This window comes from Oncorhynchus gorbuscha, linkage group LG10 (assembly GCF_021184085.1).
Source record: "Oncorhynchus gorbuscha isolate QuinsamMale2020 ecotype Even-year linkage group LG10, OgorEven_v1.0, whole genome shotgun sequence".
In the NCBI taxonomy this organism is placed as follows: domain Eukaryota; kingdom Metazoa; phylum Chordata; class Actinopteri; order Salmoniformes; family Salmonidae; genus Oncorhynchus; species Oncorhynchus gorbuscha.
The window spans coordinates 97,228,101-97,249,917 of record NC_060182.1 but is presented as its reverse complement, the minus strand read 5'-3'; the positions used below and the strand labels follow the sequence as shown (position 1 = coordinate 97,249,917).

At 41.5% G+C, this 21,817-nt stretch overlaps 1 protein-coding gene across 1 annotated transcript in view; it reads left to right on the top strand.

Moving 5' to 3' along the window:
* Positions 1-21,817, top strand: part of cpxm1a (carboxypeptidase X (M14 family), member 1a) — a 56,707-nt gene that overhangs the window by 15,033 nt on the left and 19,857 nt on the right. Inside the window, exons 2-9 of the mRNA XM_046364664.1 lie at positions 713-822; positions 1,001-1,140; positions 2,975-3,059; positions 5,207-5,360; positions 13,141-13,235; positions 13,483-13,606; positions 17,840-18,036; positions 18,899-19,078. Coding sequence (XP_046220620.1) covers positions 713-822; positions 1,001-1,140; positions 2,975-3,059; positions 5,207-5,360; positions 13,141-13,235; positions 13,483-13,606; positions 17,840-18,036; positions 18,899-19,078 — 1,085 coding nt within the window. The remainder of the gene's footprint in view (positions 1-712; positions 823-1,000; positions 1,141-2,974; positions 3,060-5,206; positions 5,361-13,140; positions 13,236-13,482; positions 13,607-17,839; positions 18,037-18,898; positions 19,079-21,817) is intronic.

Here is a 21,817-nt window from a genome sequence, read left to right as displayed (position 1 = left end):
GTAGCCTAGTGGTTAGAGCGTTGGACCAGTAATCGGCAGGGTAGCCTAGTGGTTAGAGCGTTGGACCAGTAATCGGCAGGGTAGCCTAGTGGTTAGAGCGTTGGACCAGTAACCGGACAGTTGCTAGATTGAATCCCCGAGCTGACAAGGTAGAAATCTGTCGTTCTGAACAAGGCAGTAAACCAACTGTTCCTAGGCTGTCATTGTAAATAATAATTGGTTCTTAACTGAATTACCTAGTTAAATAAAGGTTAAATATATGCTTTTTTTTTTTTTAATGCCATACATGACAAGATGTGGCAAGGAGTGGCATGATGGCTATCCCTGATCCACCATGTGTTGTAATCTCTCCAGACTGTCCCCTGCCAGCACCCCTTCTTCTCCTGGTCCCCCTGCCAGCACCCCTTCTTCTCCTGGTCCCCCTGCCAGCATGATGGCTATTCCTGATCCACCATGTGTTGTAACCTCTCCAGACTGTCCCCTGCCAGCACCCCTTCTTCTCCTGGTCCCCCTGCGAGCACCCCTTCTTCTCCTGGTCCCCCTGCCAGCATGATGGCTATTCCTGATCCACCATGTGTTGTAACCTCTCCAGACTGTCCCCCTGCCAGCACCCCTTCTTCTCCTGGTCCCCCTGCCAGCACCCCTTCTTCTCCTGGTCCCCCTGCCAGCATGATGGCTATCCCTGATCCACCATGTGTTGTAATCTCTCCAGACTGTCCCCCGCTGGGTCTGAAGTCACTGAGGGTTGATGACAGCCAGTTCCAGGCTTCATCCTACCTGCGCATGGGACTTGGCCCTCACAGGGCAAGACTCAATATACAGGTGTGTCTATAGTCTAGATATTAATATATTATAGCCACCAAGTACTTAGTTGTTATTCTCCTTGTGATCTGCTTCCTAAATACAATGGTAAGTTTACCGGTCATTTTATTGCAGAATGCTTCCTGAAAAACACTTTGAGCTATTTTGTGTGTGTTGTGTGTTGTGTGTGTGAGTCCAGTCAGGTATCGAGGACGGAGACATGTATGATGGCGCGTGGTGTGCTAAGTATGAGGACCAGCACCAGTGGCTGCAGGTGGATGCTCTGCGCCCCACGCTGTTCACAGGAGTCATCCTGCAGGGACGCAACTCCATCTGGAGGTAGGTCAGACAGGCCGGGTGCTGGGTGGGGGACCAGGGGAAGAAGGGGTGCTGGCAGGGGGACCAGGGGAAGAAGGGGTGCTGGCAGGGTGACCAGGAGAAGAAGGGGTACTGGCAGGGGGACCAGGAGAAGAAGGGGTACTGGCAGGGGGACCAGGAGAAGAAGGGCTACTGGCAGGGGGACCAGAAGTAGAAGGGGTGCTGGCAGGGGGACCAGGAGAAGGGGTACTGGCAGGGGGACCAGGAGAAGAAGGGGTACTGGCAGGGGGACCAGAAGTAGAAGGGGTGCTGGCAGGGGGACCAGGGGAAGAAGGGGTGCTGGCAGGGGGACCAGGGGAAGAAGGGGTGCTGGCAGGGGGACCAGGGGAAGAAGGGGTACTGGCAGGGGGACCAGGAGAAGAAGGGGTGCTGGCAGGGGGACCAGGAGAAGAAGGGGTATTGGCAGGGGGACCAGGGGAAGAAGGGGTGCTGGCAGGGGGACCAGGGGAAGAAGGGGTACTGGCAGGGGGACCAGGAGAAGAAGGGGTACTGGCAGGGGGACCAGGAGAAGAAGGGGTACTGGCAGGGGGACCAGGAGAAGAAGGGGTGCTGGCAGGGGAAACAGGAGTAGTATGGGGCATAGCCTACACATAGAGACACATAGTCGTGACTGGGATCTATGAATTTAGAGACAACCTAGTTAAAAAGGTCAGAATATTTATTAGGGTTGGGCTGTATCCAGAGATATACTGTATATATATACTGTACATATACTATATGTTAAACTATACATTTACTATACCTTTACTATATGTTTGCTGTATGTGTACTATACTTTTACTATACGTATACTATACGTTTACTTTACCTTTACTATACATTTACTATACATGTAATATACATATACTATACCTTTACTATACGTATACTATACGTTTAATATACATTTACTATACATGTAATATACATGTACTATACCTTTACTATACCTTTACTATATGGTTACTATACATTAACTATACCTTTACTATACGTATACTATACATTAACTATACCTTTACTATACGTATACTATACATTAACTATACCTTTACTATACGTATACTATACATTAACTATACCTTTACTATACGTATACTATACATTAACTATACCTTTACTATACGTATACTATACATTACCTATACCTTTACTATACGTATACTATACATTAACTATACCTTTACTATACCTTTACTATATGGTTACTATACCTTTACTATACGTATACTATACATTAACTATACCTTTACTATGTTTACTATACATTACCTATACCTTTACTATACGTATACTATACATTAACTATACCTTTACTATACGTATACTATACATTACCTATACCTTTACTATACGTATACTATACATTAACTATACCTTTACTATACGTATACTATACATTAACTATACCTTTACTATACGTATACTATACATTAACTATACCTTTACTATACGTATACTATACATTAACTATACCTTTACTATACGTATACTATACATTAACTATACCTTTACTATACATATACTATACATTAACTATACCTTTACTATACGTATACTATACATTAACTATACCTTTACTATACGTATACTATACATTTACTATACATTAACTATACCTTTACTATACCTTTACTATGTTTACTATACATTACCTATACCTTTACTATACCTTTACTATGTTTACTATACCTTTACTATAACTTTACTATTGTTTACTATACCTTTACTATACGGTTACTTTACATGTATTACATAGTAATAATATTTTCCAAAGCATTACTGTGTTGTGTAATCCTTGTTAATGTCTTTGTAGCTGGGACTGGGTTGAAACCTACAAAGTGCAGCTGAGTAACGACACCGAGACCTGGAAGACCTGCATGAACGGAACAGAGGAGGCGGTGAGCCGCTCTGAAGGGTTGTGGCGTGTTGACGTTAAAGAGACTGGAGAGTCAAGGAAGCTGCTTAGTTAGTCCATTTGAGGAAGATAAAATGTGTTCACTTTCCAAAAGTGATTGTAGGTTAAAAGAGTGACGAATGGAATGATATGGATTCTAGCATGGCGTGTTGGCGTAGATCAGGGGAATTCAAATCCAAGCCTGAAGGGCCAGATTTACCACTGGTTTTCTCTCTGTTCACCCACCTGGTGTCCCAGGTCTAAATCAGTCCCTGATTAAAGGGGATTCACCCACCTGGTGTACCAGGTCTAAATCAGTCCCTGATTAGAGGGGAATCACCCACCTGGTGTCCCAGGTCTAAATCAGTCCCTGATTAAAGGGGAATCACCCACCTGGTGTCCCAGGTCTAAATCAGTCCCTGATTAGAGGGGAATCACCCACCTGGCGTCCCAGGTCTAAATCAGTCCCTGATTAGAGGGGAATCACCCACCTGGTGTCCCAGGTCTAAATCAGTCCCTGATTAAAGGGGAATCACCCACCTGGTGTCCCAGGTCTAAATCAGTCCCTGATTAAAGGGGAATCACCCACCTGGTGTCCCAGGTCTAAATCAGTCCCTGATTAAAGGGGAATCACCCACCTGGTGTCCCAGGTCTAAATCAGTCCCTGATTAGAGGGGAATCACCCACCTGGTGTCCCAGGTCTAAATCAGTCCCTGATTAGAGGGGAATCACCCACCTGGTGTCCCAGGTCTAAATCAGTCCCTGATTAGAGGGGAATCACCCACCTGGTGTCCCAGGTCTAAATCAGTCCCTGATTAGAGGGGAATCACCCACCTGGTGTCCCAGGTCTAAATCAGTCCCTGATTAGAGAGGAATCACCCACCTGGTGTCCCAGGTCTAAATCAGTCCCTGATTAGAGGGGAATCACCCACATGGTGTCCCAGGTCTAAATATATATAGATTTTAAAAAATGCCAAAGCACACTTATGCCTTTAATTATTGGGCATCTCCATGTTAAAACAAGGAAAACAAGTTCAAAGCTGAAACGTCTGTTGTTTCTGGAGATTAAAGCTGAAACGTGTGTGTTGTTTCTGTAGATTAAAGCTGAAACGTGTGTTGTGTCTGTAGATTAAAGCTGAAACGTGTGTCGTTTCTGTAGATTAAAGCTGAAACGTGTGTTTCTGTAGATTAAAGCTGAAACGTGTGTTGTTTCTGTAGATTAAAGCTGAAACGTGTGTCTGTAGATTAAAGCTGAAACGTGTGTAGTTTCTGTAGATTAAAGCTGAAACGTGTGTAGTTTCTGTAGATTAAAGCTGAAACGTGTGTAGTTTCTGTAGATTAAAGCTGAAACGTGTGTAGTTTCTGTAGATTAAAGATGAAACGTGTGTAGTTTCTGTAGATTAAAGCTGAAACGTGTGTAGTTTCTGTAGATTAAAGATTAAACGTGTGTAGTTTCTGTAGATTAAAGCTGAAACGTGTGTTGTTTCTGTAGATTAAAGCTGAAACGTGTGTAGTTTCTGTAGATTAAAGCTGAAACGTGTGTAGTTTCTGTAGATTAAAGCTGAAACGTGTGTAGTTTCTAGATTAAAGATTAAAGCTGATTAAACGTGTGTTGTTTCTGTAGATTAAAGCTGAAACGTGTGTAGTTTCTGTAGATTAAAGCTGAAACGTGTGTAGTTTCTGTAGATTAAAGCTGAAACGTGTGTAGTTTCTGTAGATTAAAGCTGAAACGTGTGTAGTTTCTGTAGATTAAAGATGAAACGTGTGTAGTTTCTGTAGATTAAAGATGAAACGTGTGTAGTTTCTGTAGATTAAAGCTGAAACGTGTGTAGTTTCTGTAGATTAAAGCTGAAACGTGTGTAGTTTCCGTAGATTAAAGATGAAACGTGTGTAGTTTCTGTAGATTAAAGATGAAACGTGTGTTGTTTCTGTAGATTAAAGCTGAAACGTGTGTAGTTTCTGTAGATTAAAGCTGAAACGTGTGTAGTTTCTGTAGATTAAAGCTGAAACGTGTGTTGTTTCTGTAGATTAAATCTGAAACGTGTGTTGTTTCTGTAGATTAAAGCTGAAACGTGTGTAGTTTCTGTAGATTAAAGCTGAAACGTGTGTAGTTTCTGTAGATTAAAGCTGAAACGTGTGTTGTTTCTGTAGGTATTTGTTGGATCCCGAAATGAACCTGAGACACCCTATCTGGCCCTCTTCCCTCAGCCCGCGGTGGCTCGTTGGATCCGCATCAACCCCCAGACCTGGTACTGGAACGGGACAATCTGTCTCAGAGCAGAGGTACTAGGATGCCCCCTCCCAGGTGTGTTGTAATGGAACGATTGATCTGGCGCATGCGGAGACGGATATTTAGTTTGGCCTGACTTCAGTGTCATGTAAACCTCAATGTCCCGACACTCTGAATATATGGCTATGGGAGCTGTATATGTCCTGTATATGTTCTGTATATGTTCTGTATATGTTCTGTATATGTTCTGTATATGTTCTGTATATGTTCTGTATATGTTCTGTATATGTCCTGTATATGTTCTGTATATGTCCTGTATATGTCCTGTATATGTTCTGTATATGTCCTGTATATGTTCTGTATATGTCCTGTATATGTATATGTCCTGTATATGTATATGTCCTGTATATGTTCTGTATATGTTCTGTATATGTCCTGTATATGTTCTGTATATGTATATGTCCTGTATATGTCCTGTATATGTTCTGTATATGTTCTGTATATGTTCTGTATATGTTCTGTATATGTTCTGTATATGTTCTGTATATGTTCTGTATATGTTCTGTATATGTCCTGTATATGTCCTGTATATGTTCTGTATATGTCCTGTATATGTTCTGTATATGTCCTGTATATGTATATGTCCTGTATATGTATATGTCCTGTATATGTCCTGTATATGTTCTGTATATGTTCTGTATATGTTCTGTATATGTTCTGTATATGTTCTGTATATGTTCTGTATATGTTCTGTATATGTCCTGTATATGTATATGTCCTGTATATGTCCTGTATATGTCCTGTATATGTTCTGTATATGTTCTGTATATGTATATGTCCTGTATATGTTCTGTATATGTCCTGTATATGTTCTGTATATGTCCTGTATATGTCCTGTATATGTCCTGTATATGTCCTGTATATGTTCTGTATATGTTCTGTATATGTTCTGTATATGTTCTGTATATGTTCTGTATATGTTCTGTATATGTCCTGTATATGTCCTGTATATGTTCTGTATATGTTCTGTATATGTTCTGTATATGTTCTGTATATGTTCTGTATATGTCCTGTATATGTATATGTCCTGTATATGTCCTGTATATGTCCTGTATATGTCCTGTATATGTTCTGTATATGTTCTGTATATGTTCTGTATATGTTCTGTATATGTTCTGTATATGTTCTGTATATGTATATGTCCTGTATATGTCCTGTATATGTTCTGTATATGTTCTGTATATGTTCTGTATATGTTCTGTATATGTTCTGTATATGTTCTGTATATGTCCTGTATATGTCCTGTATATGTTCTGTATATGTTCTGTATATGTTCTGTATATGTTCTGTATATGTTCTGTATATGTTCTGTATATGTCCTGTATATGTCCTGTATATGTCCTGTATATGTTCTGTATATGTTCTGTATATGTCCTGTATATGTCCTGTATATGTCCTGTATATGTTCTGTATATGTCCTGTATATGTCCTGTATATGTCCTGTATATGTTCTGTATATGTCCTGTATATGTCCTGTATATGTCCTGTATATGTTCTGTATATGTCCTGTATATGTCCTGTATATGTATATGTTCTGTATATGTCCTGTATATGTATATGTCCTGTATATATGTCCTGTATATGTCCTGTATATGTCCTGTATATGTATATGTCCTGTATATGTCCTGTATATGTATATGTCCTGTATATGTCCTGTATATGTTCTGTATATGTTCTGTATATGTCCTGTATATGTATATGTCCTGTATATGTATATGTCCTGTATATGTCCTGTATATGTCCTGTATATGTCCTGTATATGTCCTGTATATGTTCTGTATATGTCCTGTATATGTCCTGTATATGTCCTGTATATGTTCTGTATATGTTCTGTATATGTTCTGTATATGTCCTGTATATGTTCTGTATATGTCCTGTATATGTATATGTCCTGTATATGTTCTGTATATGTTCTGTATATGTTCTGTATATGTTCTGTATATGTATATGTCCTGTATATGTTCTGTATATGTTCTGTATATGTTCTGTATATGTCCTGTATATGTATATGTCCTGTATATGTATATGTCCTGTATATGTCCTGTATATGTCCTGTATATGTATATGTTCTGTATATGTTCTGTATATGTCCTGTATATGTTCTGTATATGTATATGTCCTGTATATGTTCTGTATATGTTCTGTATATGTTCTGTATATGTTCTGTATATGTTCTGTATATGTTCTGTATATGTTCTGTATATGTCCTGTATATGTTCTGTATATGTTCTGTATATGTTCTGTATATGTTCTGTATATGTTCTGTATATGTCCTGTATATGTTCTGTATATATATTCTGTATATGTTCTGTATATGTTCTGTATATGTTCTGTATATGTTCTGTATATGTCCTGTATATGTCCTGTATATGTTCTGTATATGTCCTGTATATGTTCTGTATATGTCCTGTATATGTTCTGTATATGTCCTGTATATGTATATGTCCTGTATATGTTCTGTATATGTCCTGTATATGTCCTGTATATGTCCTGTATATGTCCTGTATATGTCCTGTATATGTCCTGTATATGTTCTGTATATGTCCTGTATATGTTCTGTATATGTTCTGTATATGTTCTGTATATGTTCTGTATATGTTCTGTATATGTTCTGTATATGTTCTGTATATGTCCTGTATATGTCCTGTATATGTTCTGTATATGTCCTGTATATGTTCTGTATATGTTCTGTATATGTGTATATGTTCTGTATATGTTCTGTATATGTCCTGTATATGTTCTGTATATGTTCTGTATATGTTCTGTATATGTTCCTGTATATGTTCTGTATATGTTCTGTATATGTTCCTGTATATGTCTGTATATGTCCTGTATATGTTCTGTATATGTCCTGTATATGTTCTGTATATGTTCTGTATATGTCCTGTATATGTTCTGTATATGTCCTGTATATGTCCTGTATATGTCCTGTATATGTTCTGTATATGTCCTGTATATGTTCTGTATATGTTCTGTATATGTCCTGTATATGTTCTGTATATGTTCTGTATATGTCCTGTATATGTCCTGTATATGTTCTGTATATGTATATGTTCTGTATATGTCCTGTATATGTCCTGTATATGTCCTGTATATGTCCTGTATATGTTCTGTATATGTTCTGTATATGTTCTGTATATGTCCTGTATATGTCCTGTATATGTTCTGTATATGTTCTGTATATGTTCTGTATATGTCCTGTATATGTCCTGTATATGTTCTGTATATGTCCTGTATATGTTCTGTATATGTTCTGTATATGTCCTGTATATGTCCTGTATATGTCCTGTATATGTATATGTTCTGTATATGTTCTGTATATGTCCTGTATATGTTCTGTATATGTCCTGTATATGTCCTGTATATGTCCTGTATATGTCCTGTATATGTATATGTTCTGTATATGTCCTGTATATGTCCTGTATATGTATATGTTCTGTATATGTTCTGTATATGTATATGTCCTGTATATGTCCTGTATATGTCCTGTATATGTCCTGTATATGTATATGTCCTGTATATGTCCTGTATATGTATATGTCCTGTATATGTCCTGTATATGTATATGTCCTGTATATGTCCTGTATATGTCCTGTATATGTCCTGTATATGTTCTGTATATGTCCTGTATATGTATATGTCCTGTATATGTCCTGTATATGTCCTGTATATGTTCTGTATATGTCCTGTATATGTATATGTCCTGTATATGTTCTGTATATGTCCTGTATATGTCCTGTATATGTCCTGTATATGTCCTGTATATGTCCTGTATATGTCCTGTATATGTCCTGTATATGTTCTGTATATGTCCTGTATATGTTCTGTATATGTTCTGTATATGTTCTGTATATGTCCTGTATATGTTCTGTATATGTCCTGTATATGTTCTGTATATGTCCTGTATATGTTCTGTATATGTCCTGTATATGTTCTGTATATGTTCTGTATATGTTCTGTATATGTTCTGTATATGTCCTGTATATGTTCTGTATATGTTCTGTATATGTCCTGTATATGTTCTGTATATGTCCTGTATATGTATATGTCCTGTATATGTTCTGTATATGTCCTGTATATGTTCTGTATATGTTCTGTATATGTTCTGTATATGTTCTGTATATGTCCTGTATATGTTCTGTATATGTTCTGTATATGTTCTGTATATGTCCTGTATATGTTCTGTATATGTTCTGTATATGTTCTGTATATGTCCTGTATATGTCCTGTATATGTTCTGTATATGTCCTGTATATGTTCTGTATATGTCCTGTATATGTTCTGTATATGTTCTGTATATGTTCTGTATATGTCCTGTATATGTATATGTCCTGTATATGTTCTGTATATGTCCTGTATATGTCCTGTATATGTTCTGTATATGTTCTGTATATGTCCTGTATATGTTCTGTATATGTTCTGTATATATATGTTCTGTATATGTCCTGTATATGTCCTGTATATGTTCTGTATATGTCCTGTATATGTCCTGTATATGTTCTGTATATGTTCTGTATATGTCCTGTATATGTTCTGTATATGTTCTGTATATGTCCTGTATATGTTCTGTATATGTTCTGTATATGTTCTGTATATGTCCTGTATATGTTCTGTATATGTTCTGTATATGTTCTGTATATGTATATGTTCTGTATATGTCCTGTATATGTTCTGTATATGTTCTGTATATGTTCTGTATATGTTCTGTATATGTTCTGTATATGTATATGTTCTGTATATGTTCTGTATTTGTTCTGTATATGTTCTGTATATGTTCTGTATATGTTCTATGCAGTAACACAAGAGCAACGACACGACACTTGGAAGACGGGTTTACTACAAAGCAGGATCGATGATTTAGCCAGCTAACTTTTATAAACATCCGGAAATAATTATTGATTTTCTGGTTAATAAGAAAGATAAACGTAGATCTGTGTTTTTTGGTCATGCTCATTGTGTTTTTAGGCTATGCTCATTGTGTTTTTAGGTCATGCTCATTGTGCTTTTAGGCCATGCTCATTGTGTTTTTAGGTCATGCTCATTGTAGGCCATGCTCATTGTGTTATTAGGTCATGCTCATTGTGTTTTTAGGTCATGCTCATTGTAGGCCATGCTCATTGTGTTTTTAGGTCATGCTCATTGTGTTATTAGGTCATGCTCATTGTGTTTTTAGGCCATGCTCATTGTGTTATTAGGCCATGCTCATTGTGTTTTTAGGCCATGCTCATTGTGTTTTTAGGTCTTGCTCATTGTAGGCCATGCTCATTGTGTTTTTAGGCCATGCTCATTGTGTTTTTAGGTCATGCTCATTGTGTTTTTAGGACATGCTCATTGTGTTTTTAGGGCATGCTCATTGTGTTTTTAGGCCATGCTCATTGTGTTTTTAGGCCATGCTCATTGTGTGTTTAGGCCATGCTCATTGTGTTTTTAGGCCATGCTCATTGTGTTTTTAGGCCATGCTCATTGTGTTTTTAGGTCATGCTCATTGTGTTTTTAGGTCATGCTCATTGTGTTTTTAGGTCATGCTCATTGTGTTTTTAGGTCATGCTCATTGTGTTTTTAGGCCATGCTCATTGTGTTTTTAGGTCATGCTCATTGTGTTTTTAGGCCATGCTCATTGTGTTTTTAGGTCATGCTCATTGTGTCTTTAGGCCATGCTCATTGTGTTTTTAGGTCATGCTCATTGTGTCTTTAGGCCATGCTCATTGTGTTTTTAGGTCATGCTCATTGTGTCTTTAGGCCATGCTCATTGTGTTATTAGGTCATGCTCATTGTGTTATTAGGTCATGCTCATTGTGTTTTTAGGTCATGCTCATTGTAGGCCATGCTCATTGTGTTATTAGGTCATGCTCATTGTGTTATTAGGTCATGCCCATTGTGTTTTTAGGTCATGCTCATTGTGTTTTTAGGCCATGCTCATTGTGTTTTTAGGCCATGCTCATTGTGTTTTTAGGTCATGCTCATTGTGTCTTTAGGCCATGCTCATTGTGTTATTAGGTCATGCTCATTGTGTTATTAGGTCATGCTCATTGTGTTTTTAGGTCATGCTCATTGTAGGCCATGCTCATTGTGTTATTAGGTCATGCTCGTTGTGTTATTAGGTCATGCTCATTGTGTCTTTAGGTCATGCTCATTGTGTTTTTAGGTCATGCTCATTGTAGGCCATGCTCATTGTGTTATTAGGTCATGCCCATTGTGTTTTTAGGTCATGCTCATTGTGTTTTTAGGTCATGCTCATTGTAGGCCATGCTCATTGTGTTATTAGGTCATGCCCATTGTGTTTTTAGGTCATGCCCATTGTGTTATTAGGTCATGCCCATTGTGTTTTTAGGTCATGCTCATTGTGTTTTTAGGTCATGCCCATTGTGTTATTAGGTCATGCCCATTGTGTTATTAGGTCATGCCCATTGTGTTTTTAGGTCATGCTCATTGTGTTTTTAGGTCATGCTCATTGTGTTTTTAGGTCATGCCCATTGTGTTTTAGTTGTTCGAGTCAATTAGACCATGCCCATTTCAAGATTATCCCCTGGTACAACAACTACTGGTAGGCTGACAGTAGCTGGTAGGCTTATCCCCTGGTACAACAACTACTGGTAGGCTGACAGTAGCTGGCAGGCTTATCCCCTGGTACAACAACTACTGGTAGGCTGACAGTAGCTGGCAGGCTTATCCCCTGGTACAACAACTACTGGTAGGCTGACAGTAGCTGGTAGGCTTATCCCCTGGTACAACAACTACTGTCATGGTATCAACAGCCTGGTAGGCTTATCCCCTGGTACAACAACTACTGTCATGGTATCAACAGCCTGGTAGGCTTATCCCCTGGTACAACAACTACTGTCATGGTATCAACAGCCTGGCAGGCTTATCCCCTGGTACAACAACTACTGGTAGGCTGACAGTAGCTGGTAGGCTTATCCCCTGGTACAACAACTACTGTCATGGTATGAACAGCCTGGTAGGCTTATCCCCTGGTACAACAACTATTGGTAGGCTGACAGTAGCTGGTAGGCTTATCCCCTGGTACAACAACTACTGGTAGGCTGACCGTAGCTGGTAGGTTTATCCCCTGGTACAACAACTACTGTCATGGTATCAACAGCCTGGTAGGCTTATCCCCTGGTACAACAACTACTGTCATGGTATCAACAGCCTGGCAGGCTTATCCCCTGGTACAACAACTACTGTCATGGTATCAACAGCCTGGTAGGCTTATCCCTGGTACAACAACTACTGGTAGGCTGACAGTAGCTGGTAGGTTTATCCCCTGGTACAACAACTACTGTCATGGTATCAACAGCCTGGCAGGCTTATCCCCTGGTACAACAACTACTGTCATGGTATGAACAGCCTATTTAAACCAGGTAGTGCATTCTGGTAGGCTTACCCCCTGGTACAACAACTACTGTCATAAATAATAAATAATATGCCATTTAGCAGACGCTTTTATCCAAAGCGACTTACAGTCATGTGTGCATACATTCTACGTATGGGTGGTCCCGGGAATCGAACCCACTACCCTGGCGTTACAAGCGCCATGCTCTACCAACTGAGCTACAAGTCATGGTATGAACAGCCTATTTAAACCAGTGTGTTGTCATTTAACTCTACACACTGGGCTTGTAAAGTAGCATGTTACAGGGTTTGGTTCAATTCCATTTCAAATCCAGTCACTTCAAGTTGGAAGGTCAGTGTATGTCCTGAATTGACTGGTACCCCACACCCTGGCATGTCATCTTGACCCTGGTCAAGGACACACACAGAGATCTTATCAACCCGGCCTTCATTCTCTTAGATCCGGACAACGTTTGGCAACACTTCTCTGAAAAACTGTCTGGCTCTAAAGATAACCTGGACTTCAGACACCACAACTACAAGGAGATGAGGAAGGTGAGATCTCACACACACACACACTCACTCACTCACTCACTCACTCACTCACTCACTCACTCACTCACTCACTCACTCACTCACTCACTCACACACCTGTCCCACCTGTAACTGTCCTCTGTATATGTAAGTGCTTATCCAATATCTCTTTATTTAAAAACACCTATTTAGTGCTTATCCAATAAAAACACATAATTTTACTGTCCAATGAGGTCCCAGCACTGATGTGTGTCTGTCTTCTCTGCAGCTGATGAAGGCTGTGAATGAAGAATGCCCTCGTATCACTCGTATCTATACCATTGGGAAGAGCTACACCGGACTGAAGCTGTACGTCATGGAGATCTCTGATAACCCCGGAAAACATGAACTAGGTCAGAAAGATGTCTTCAATGGCACCCTATTCCCTATGTAGTGCACTACTTCTTCTTTTTTGTTGCCAGGGCCCATAGGGACCACACTGGGACTAAACAGCTGTAACGTTCATGAAGCTCTGAGAAAAGGGCTTCTTAAACAGCTCTGGGAACAGGGCTTCATGAACAGCTCTGAGAACAGGGCTTCATGAACAGCTCTGAGGACAGGGCTTCATGAACAGCTCTGAGAACAGGGCTTCATGAACAGCTCTGAGAACAGGGCTTCTTAAACAGCTCTGGGAACAGGGATTCATGAACAGCTCTGAGAACAGGGCTTCATGAACAGCTCTGAGAACAGGGCTTCATGAACAGCTCTGAGGACAGGGCTTCATGAACAGCTCTGAGAACAGGGCTTCATGAACAGCTCTGAGAACAGGGCTTCTTAAACAGCTCTGGGAACAGGGATTCATGAACAGCTCTGAGAACAGGGCTTCATGAACAGCTCTGAGAACAGGGCTTCTTAAACAGCTCTGAGAACAGGGCTTCTTAAACAGCTCTGAGAACAGGGCTTCATGAACAGCTCTGAGAACAGGGCTTCTTAAACAGCTCTGAGAACAGGGCTTCATGAACAGCTCTGAGAACAGGGCTTCATGAACAGTTCTGAGAACAGGACTTCATGAACAGCTCTGAGAACAGGGCTCTTCTTAAACAGCTCTGAGAACAGGGCTTCTTAAAACAGCTCTGAGAACAGGGCTTCATGAACAGCTCTGAGAACAGGGCTTCATGAACAGCTCTGAGAACAGGGCTTCTTAAACAGCTCTGAGAACAGGGCTTCTTAAAACAGCTCTGAGAACAGGGCTTCATGAACAGTTCTGAGAACAGGGCTTCTTAAACAGCTCTGAGAACAGGGCTTCTTAAAACAGCTCTGAGAACAGGGCTTCATAAAGGGTAGAAGTCAACCCCTCTCTGTGTGTGTGTGTGTGTGTGTGTGTGTGTGTGTGTGTGTGTGTGTGTGTGTGTGTGTGTGTGTGTGTGTGTGTGTGTGTGTGTGTGTGTGTGTGTGTGTGTGTGTCTGGCATGCCTGACAAAGCTGTTTATCCTCAGACAGTCTGCCAAGTATTTTCTGCAGGGTTCTGTGGGTTACTGGAGCCGTTTCAGAGAGAAAACACACACACACACACACACACACACACACACACACACACACACACACACACACACACACACACACACACACACACACACACACACACACACACACACACTGCTGTTTTCAGAGAGAAAACACACACACACACACACTGCTGTTTTCAGAGAGAAAAACACACACACACACACACACACACACACACACACACACACACACACACACACACACACACACACACACACACACACACACACACACACACACACACACACACACACACACACACACACACACACACTGCTGTTTTCAGAGAGAAAACACACACACACACACACTGCTGTTTTCAGAGAGAAAAACACACACACACAAACACACACACACAAACACACACACACACTGCTGTTTTCAGAGAGGAGGCCTCTCTTATATCAACAAATGGATAATGATTTCAAGTGAATACCAAGCAGCACAAGACAGATTCCTCGGTCACCATCGTTTGTATCGGTAGAAATGTCCCTCCCTAGTCAGTTTTAGTTATATTCACAGTCTCTTTTTTACTTCTGCAAAAATATACAAGTGAAAAACGACTTTTTAGCTATTCTTGAAAGACGAGTTATATAAACAGATTGTTTTAAAAGGAAAGGAAAAAGCTGCTCTCTCTAGTTGCTCCGATGCTTTCGTTTATTCAGCAACGTTACAGCGAGCTGTCTGCAACAGGGTTTCATGTCAACAGATTGGGAAATATCTACACTCTTAGATAAAAAAAAGGATTCTAAGCAGAAGCATACAGGGTTCTTCAGTTTGTCTCCATAGGGATCCTACATGGTGCTGGGTAGAACCCCTATTCCTAGAACCCTGTATAAATGGTTTTTACCACAAACCATTTATTCATCTAAAGGTTGAGTTCCACCAGCCTTTAATACCCTTTAAAATTGTAACTCTTTATTTAAAAGAAAGATAGAGAAAAAAAATACTATAAAATGTTTATTCGGATTCAGAAGAGTTGTATGTAGAACCTTATCTTTCCTAAGAGTCATCAAAGAACCATTTCTTTAAAAAACATTTTTTAAAAAAATCTTACGATAAAAAAGGTTCTAGGTGGAACCCTTTACGCTACAAAGACACCTCATTTTCCAGAAAGGGTTCGTCCAATGAAAATAGTTATTGGTAGAACCCTATCCATCTGCGAAGAACCATTTTGGAAGAGCTGATATTGTTTTTTTTTTTTTTCTTGTTTTCCCGGTTTGAGTTTGAAAGGTCATTTGAGTTGTTTTGAATCAGGGCAGAGAAGAGATCCTCATGTGTTTTTCATTAGAATCAGGAAGGACAAGAAAATGACAGGGAGCTTTAACATTAAGTACCTTATGATGGAAGGTAGAATACGATGGCTGATGATACTTAATGAGGAGTGTTGATCTAGGATCAAATCACTTCCTGTCAATGTAATAATGTAATAATTATTATCATTATTAATTCATTGTTCTGAAAGCCTGAACGGATCCTTAAATGTCTTTCTAGTCTGAGACACTTGATACATACAGCCCCCTTGGTTTAGTTTCTTTAGGTCTCTCTTCTCCCATCTGTACAGGATGTGTGTTGTTCGGCCACAGTGGTCCATTTTGTACACTTTGGCAGCCATAGTTGTAGCAGGACTGGTCACTAGGAAACACACAGTGATTTCGGGACGTTTGAAAAGATCCCCAGAACGTCAATATATGCCTTCCTCAGCACGATTAAAACTATTCCCTCAGCACTGGGTGCCAACTCGTGATGCTCGCAGACGGAGAGCGCTGCTCAGACCACCGCGCCAGCCGCAGTTCACAGAATACTTCATGGTAATAGCGCCAAACTATAGCTCTAATCTGAACCACTCAGAATGAATACCGAAACTTAACCCTTTGAGTTGTTTCTGTTTTAAACCTGCAACCAAGCAGAATTAACCCTGTAACCATGGAGAATTAACCCTGTAACCAAGCAGAATTAACCCTGTAACCATGGAGAATTAACCCTGTAACCATGGAGAATTAACCCTGTAACCATGGAGAATTAACCCTGCAACCAAGCAGAATTAACCCTGTAACCAAGCAGAATTAACCCTGTAACCATGGAGAATTAACCCTGTAACCATGGAGAATTAACCCTGTAACCAAGCAGAATTAACCCTGTAACCATGGAGAATTAACCCTGTAACCAAGCAGAATGAACCCTGTAACCGTGGAGAATTAACCCTGTAACCATGGAGAATTAACCCTGTAACCATGGTGAATTAACCCTGTAACCAAGCAGAATTAACCCTGTAACCATGCTAAATTAACCCTGTAACCATGGAGAATGAACCCTGTAACCATGGTGAATTAACCCTGTAACCAAGCAGAATTAAGCATGTAACCAAGCAGAATTAACCCTGTAACCATGGAGAATGAACCCTGTAACCATGGTGAATTAACCCTGTAACCATGGTGAATTAACCCTGTAACCAAGCAGAATTAACCCTGTAACCATGGAGAATGAACCCTGTAACCATGGTGAATTAACCCTGTAACCAAGCAGAATTAACCCCGTAACCATGGAGAATGAACCCTGTAACCATGGTGAATTAACCCTGTAACCAAGCAGAATTAACCCTGTAACCATGCTAAATTAACCCTGTAACCATGGAGAATGAACCCTGTAACCATGGTGAATTAACCCTGTAACCAAGCAGAATTATCCCTGTAACCATGGTGAATTAACCCTGTAACCAAGCAGAATTAACCCTGTAACCATGCTAAATTAACCCTGTAACCATGGAGAATGAACCCTGTAACCATGGTGAATTAACCCTGTAACCAAGCAGAATTAACGCGTCAAAAATAGACATTCATCCATAATGCGTTGAATTTCGAAGGGGAAACTATGAGATCTTGTTGAGCTGGAGTCACTGCCCAACACAATAATGAAAGCTTGGAAGCTTTATCGAGTAGAAAGAATGCATTGCTGATGTTGACGTCATGACAACAAAACCCTGCCTGGAGCGGAAGACCAATTTCCGTTGTTCACTGTAACATGGACAATAAAGTTTGAATCGTATTCACATTGTAGAAACATCCCCTGTTCCCCTGCAGGTGAGCCAGAGTTCCGCTATGTGACAGGTATGCATGGCAACGAGGTGGTTGGCAGAGAGCTGGTGCTGAACCTCATGCAGTACATCTGTCGAGAGTTTAGACGGGGCAACCCACGCATCGTCCGTCTGGTGACCACCACACGTATCCACCTACTGCCGTCTATGAACCCCGATGGATACGAAACAGCCTTTGAAAAGGTAGGATGAGGGGTGGAGCAGGGGATAAGATATGTATTGATTGATTGAATTATTGACTGGCTAATTGACTGGCTGACTGTGTGGTAATGGGAGATGTCGAAAAACTGCCTATTCCTCACTGGTTGAAATCTGCCTCAAAGGACCATGGAAAGAGCACCACCTTGTGGTCAGAGAACTCTAGAGAGAGGACTCAGAACCTCCTCGTGATGACTTCATATTAGAACTCTAGAGAGAGAGGACTCAGAACCTCCTCGTAATGACTTCATATTAGAACTCTAGAGAGAGAGGACTCAGAACCTCCTCGTGATGACTTCATATTAGAACTCTAGAGAGAGGACTCAGAACCTCCTCGTGAGGACTTCATATTAGAACTCTAGAGAGAGAGGACTCAGAACCTCCTCGTGATGACTTCATATTAGAACTCTAGAGAGAGGACACAGAACCTCCTCGTGATGACTTCATATTAGAACTCTAGAGAGAGAGGACTCAGAACCTCCTCGTAATGACTTCATATTAGAACTCTAGAGAGAGAGGACTCAGAACCTCCTCGTAATGACTTCATATTAGAACTCTAGAGAGAGAGGACTCAGAACCTCCTCGTGATGACTTCATATTACAACTCTAGAGAGAGAGGACTCAGAACCTCCTCGTAATGACTTCATATTAGAACTCTAGAGAGAGGACTCAGAACCTCCTCGTGAGGACTTCATATTAGAACTCTAGAGAGAGGACACAGAACCTCCTCGTGATGACTTCATATTAGAAAAAGGAAGGGATGTAGGACATATTGATTGATCGATCGATCGATTGTGTGATATTGAAAATAGCTTTAAACATGCATCTCAACTTAACTTCTCTCCAGGGGTCAGAGCTGGCAGGTTGGGCTCTGGGGCGCTACAGCTACGAGTGGGTCGATATGAACCACAACTTCCCCGACCTGAACAATATCATGTGGGACGCCAAGGAGAATGACACAGACATGGTTAAAACAGCCAACCACTACATCCCCATACCAGAGTACTACACTAAAGAGGATGCCTTCGTAAGTACTATACACTACACATCAACTCCACCACAGAGTATGACTCAACATTATGTTTTCAGTTGGATTTTTCCTGGTTTTACATTTGTTTTGTTTTTCCACTCTTAAACTTCCACTTGTTCATAGAGAAACAATGAAATTGGACGTGCTGAGTCAATGATTAAATCACACCTGAAAGGGAAAAAAAATAGTTCTGGCAGAAAACTGTGTAATTCCCCTATTTAAGGATCGGAACCCTTTTTTTTCCAAATTCATCCTAAAATGACATACCTGAATGGAACTGCCTGTAACCCAGGACCTTGAAGCAAGGATATGCATATTCTTGATACCATTTGAAATGAAACACTTTGAAATGTGAAATTAATGTCGGAGAATATAACACATTAGATCAGGTAAAAGATCATACAAACAAAAAAAAAACATGTGTTTTCACATTTTCTTTTTCTCCATCAGCTTTTGAAATGCCATACATTAAGATAGGATCCTAGGTGTAATTTAAATGTTGTCCACAAGATGGCAGCAGTGTGTGTACAAAGTGTCAGACTGATCCAGTGAAGAATTACATTACTACTCAATATTTTGCATGAAGTCTGTCAGGAGTTTGCCCAAATGTGCCGAATTGGTCAATATATTCATTTTCATCTACATAACTATAGAGAACATACATAAATGCTATGGTAATAAAAAAAAATAAGTTTACGAATTAATTAATTATTAATTTATGAATGTCCTACATGATGGATCATTAGTTTTTACACTAACTATCACACATGTAGATGGCCGGATGGGATGGGTTTGGAGCCAGAGACAACAGTGGGGTCAATCTGTAGAATATAAAACTGGATTTTATTAAACAAAACTATTCTACATTTTATCTCTGAGAGCCTCAGGATGACCAATCAGAGGCAGATCACTGAATGTAAGTACATTATTTACCTTCAGAGGTGAATGTATCAAACCAGTTGCCGTGACAAGTGTTTTGTTCCTCAAAGAGGTGAATAGCAGGTGAATAGCAGGTGAATAGCGGGTGAATAGCGGGTGAATAGCAGGTGAATAGCAGGTGAATAGCAGGTGAATAGCAGGTGAAGAAAAGTTCATAAAAATTGAATTAATTACAAGCCCTTAACTCTGTTTGGAATTGGCCCCTTGCTGAACACATTGCAAACAGAACATTCAGAGTATGAAGGACAGCTGATCTGTATGGAGGTATGTACTTCCTCTCAGTGGGCCTCCGTCTCTCGACAGCCTAGTGGGCCTCCGTCTCTCTACAGCCTAGTGGGCTGTGGGCCTCCGTCTCTCTTCAGCCTAGTGGGCCTCCGTCTCTCTACAGCCTAGTGGGCCTCCGTCTCTCTACAGCCTAGTGGGCCTCCGTCTCTCTACAGCCTAGTGGGCCTCCGTCTCTCTACAGCCTAGTGGGCCTCCGTCTCTCTACAGCCTAGTGGGCCTCCGTCTCTCTACAGCCTAGTGGGCCTCCGTCTCTCTACAGCCTAGTGGGCTGTGGGCCTCCGTCTCTCTACAGCCTAGTGGGCTTTGGGCCTCCGTCTCTCTACAGCCTAGTGGGCCTCCATCTCTCTACAGCCTAGTGGGCCTCCGTCTCTCTACAGCCTAGTGGGCCTCCGTCTCTCTACAGCCTAGTGGGCTGTGGGCCTCCGTCTCTCTTCAGCCTAGTGGGCCTCCGTCTCTCTACAGCCTAGTGGGCCTCCGTCTCTCTACAGCCTAGTGGGCTTTGGGCCTCCGTCTCTCTACAGCCTAGTGGGCCTCCATCTCTCTTCAGCCTAGTGGGCCTCCGTCTCTCTACAGCCTAGTGGGCCTCCGTCTCTCTACAGCCTAGTGGGCCTCCGTCTCTCGTCAGCCTAGTGGGCTTTGGGCCTCCGTCTCTCTACAGCCTAGTGGGCTTTGGGCCTCCGTCTCTCTACAGCCTAGTGGGCCTCCGTCTCTCTACAGCCTAGTGGGCCTCCGTCTCTCTTCAGCCTAGTGGGCCTCCGTCTCTCTTCAGCCTAGTGGGCCTCCGTCTCTCTACAGCCTAGTGGGCCTCCGTCTCTCGTCAGCCTAGTGGGCCTCCGTCTCTCTTCAGCCTAGTGGGCCTCCGTCTCTCGTCAGCCTAGTGGGCCTCCGTCTCTCTTCAGCCTAGTGGGCCTCCGTCTCTACAGCCTAGTGGGCCTCCGTCTCTCGTCTCTCTACAGCCTAGTGGGCCTCCGTCTCTCTACAGCCTAGTGGGCCTCCGTCTCTCTACAGCCTAGTGGGCTTTGGGCCTCCGTCTCTACAGCCTAGTGGGCCTCCGTCTCTCGTCTCTCTACAGCCTAGTGGGCCTCCGTCTCTACAGCCTAGTGGGCCTCCGTCTCTCGTCTCTCTACAGCCTAGTGGGCCTCCGTCTCTCTACAGCCTAGTGGGCCTCCGTCTCTCTACAGCCTAGTGGGCTTTGGGCCTCCGTCTCTCTACAGCCTAGTGGGCCTCCATCTCTCTTCAGCCTAGTGGGCCTCCGTCTCTCTACAGCCTAGTGGGCCTCCGTCTCTCTACAGCCTAGTGGGCCTCCGTCTCTCTACAGCCTAGTGGGCCTCCGTCTCTCTACAGCCTAGTGGGCCTCCGTCTCTCGTCAGCCTAGTGGGCTTTGGGCCTCCGTCTCTCTACAGCCTAGTGGGCCTCCGTCTCTCTTCAGCCTAGTGGGCCTCCGTCTCTCTACAGCCTAGTGGGCCTCCGTCTCTCTACAGCCTAGTGGGCCTCCGTCTCTCTACAGCCTAG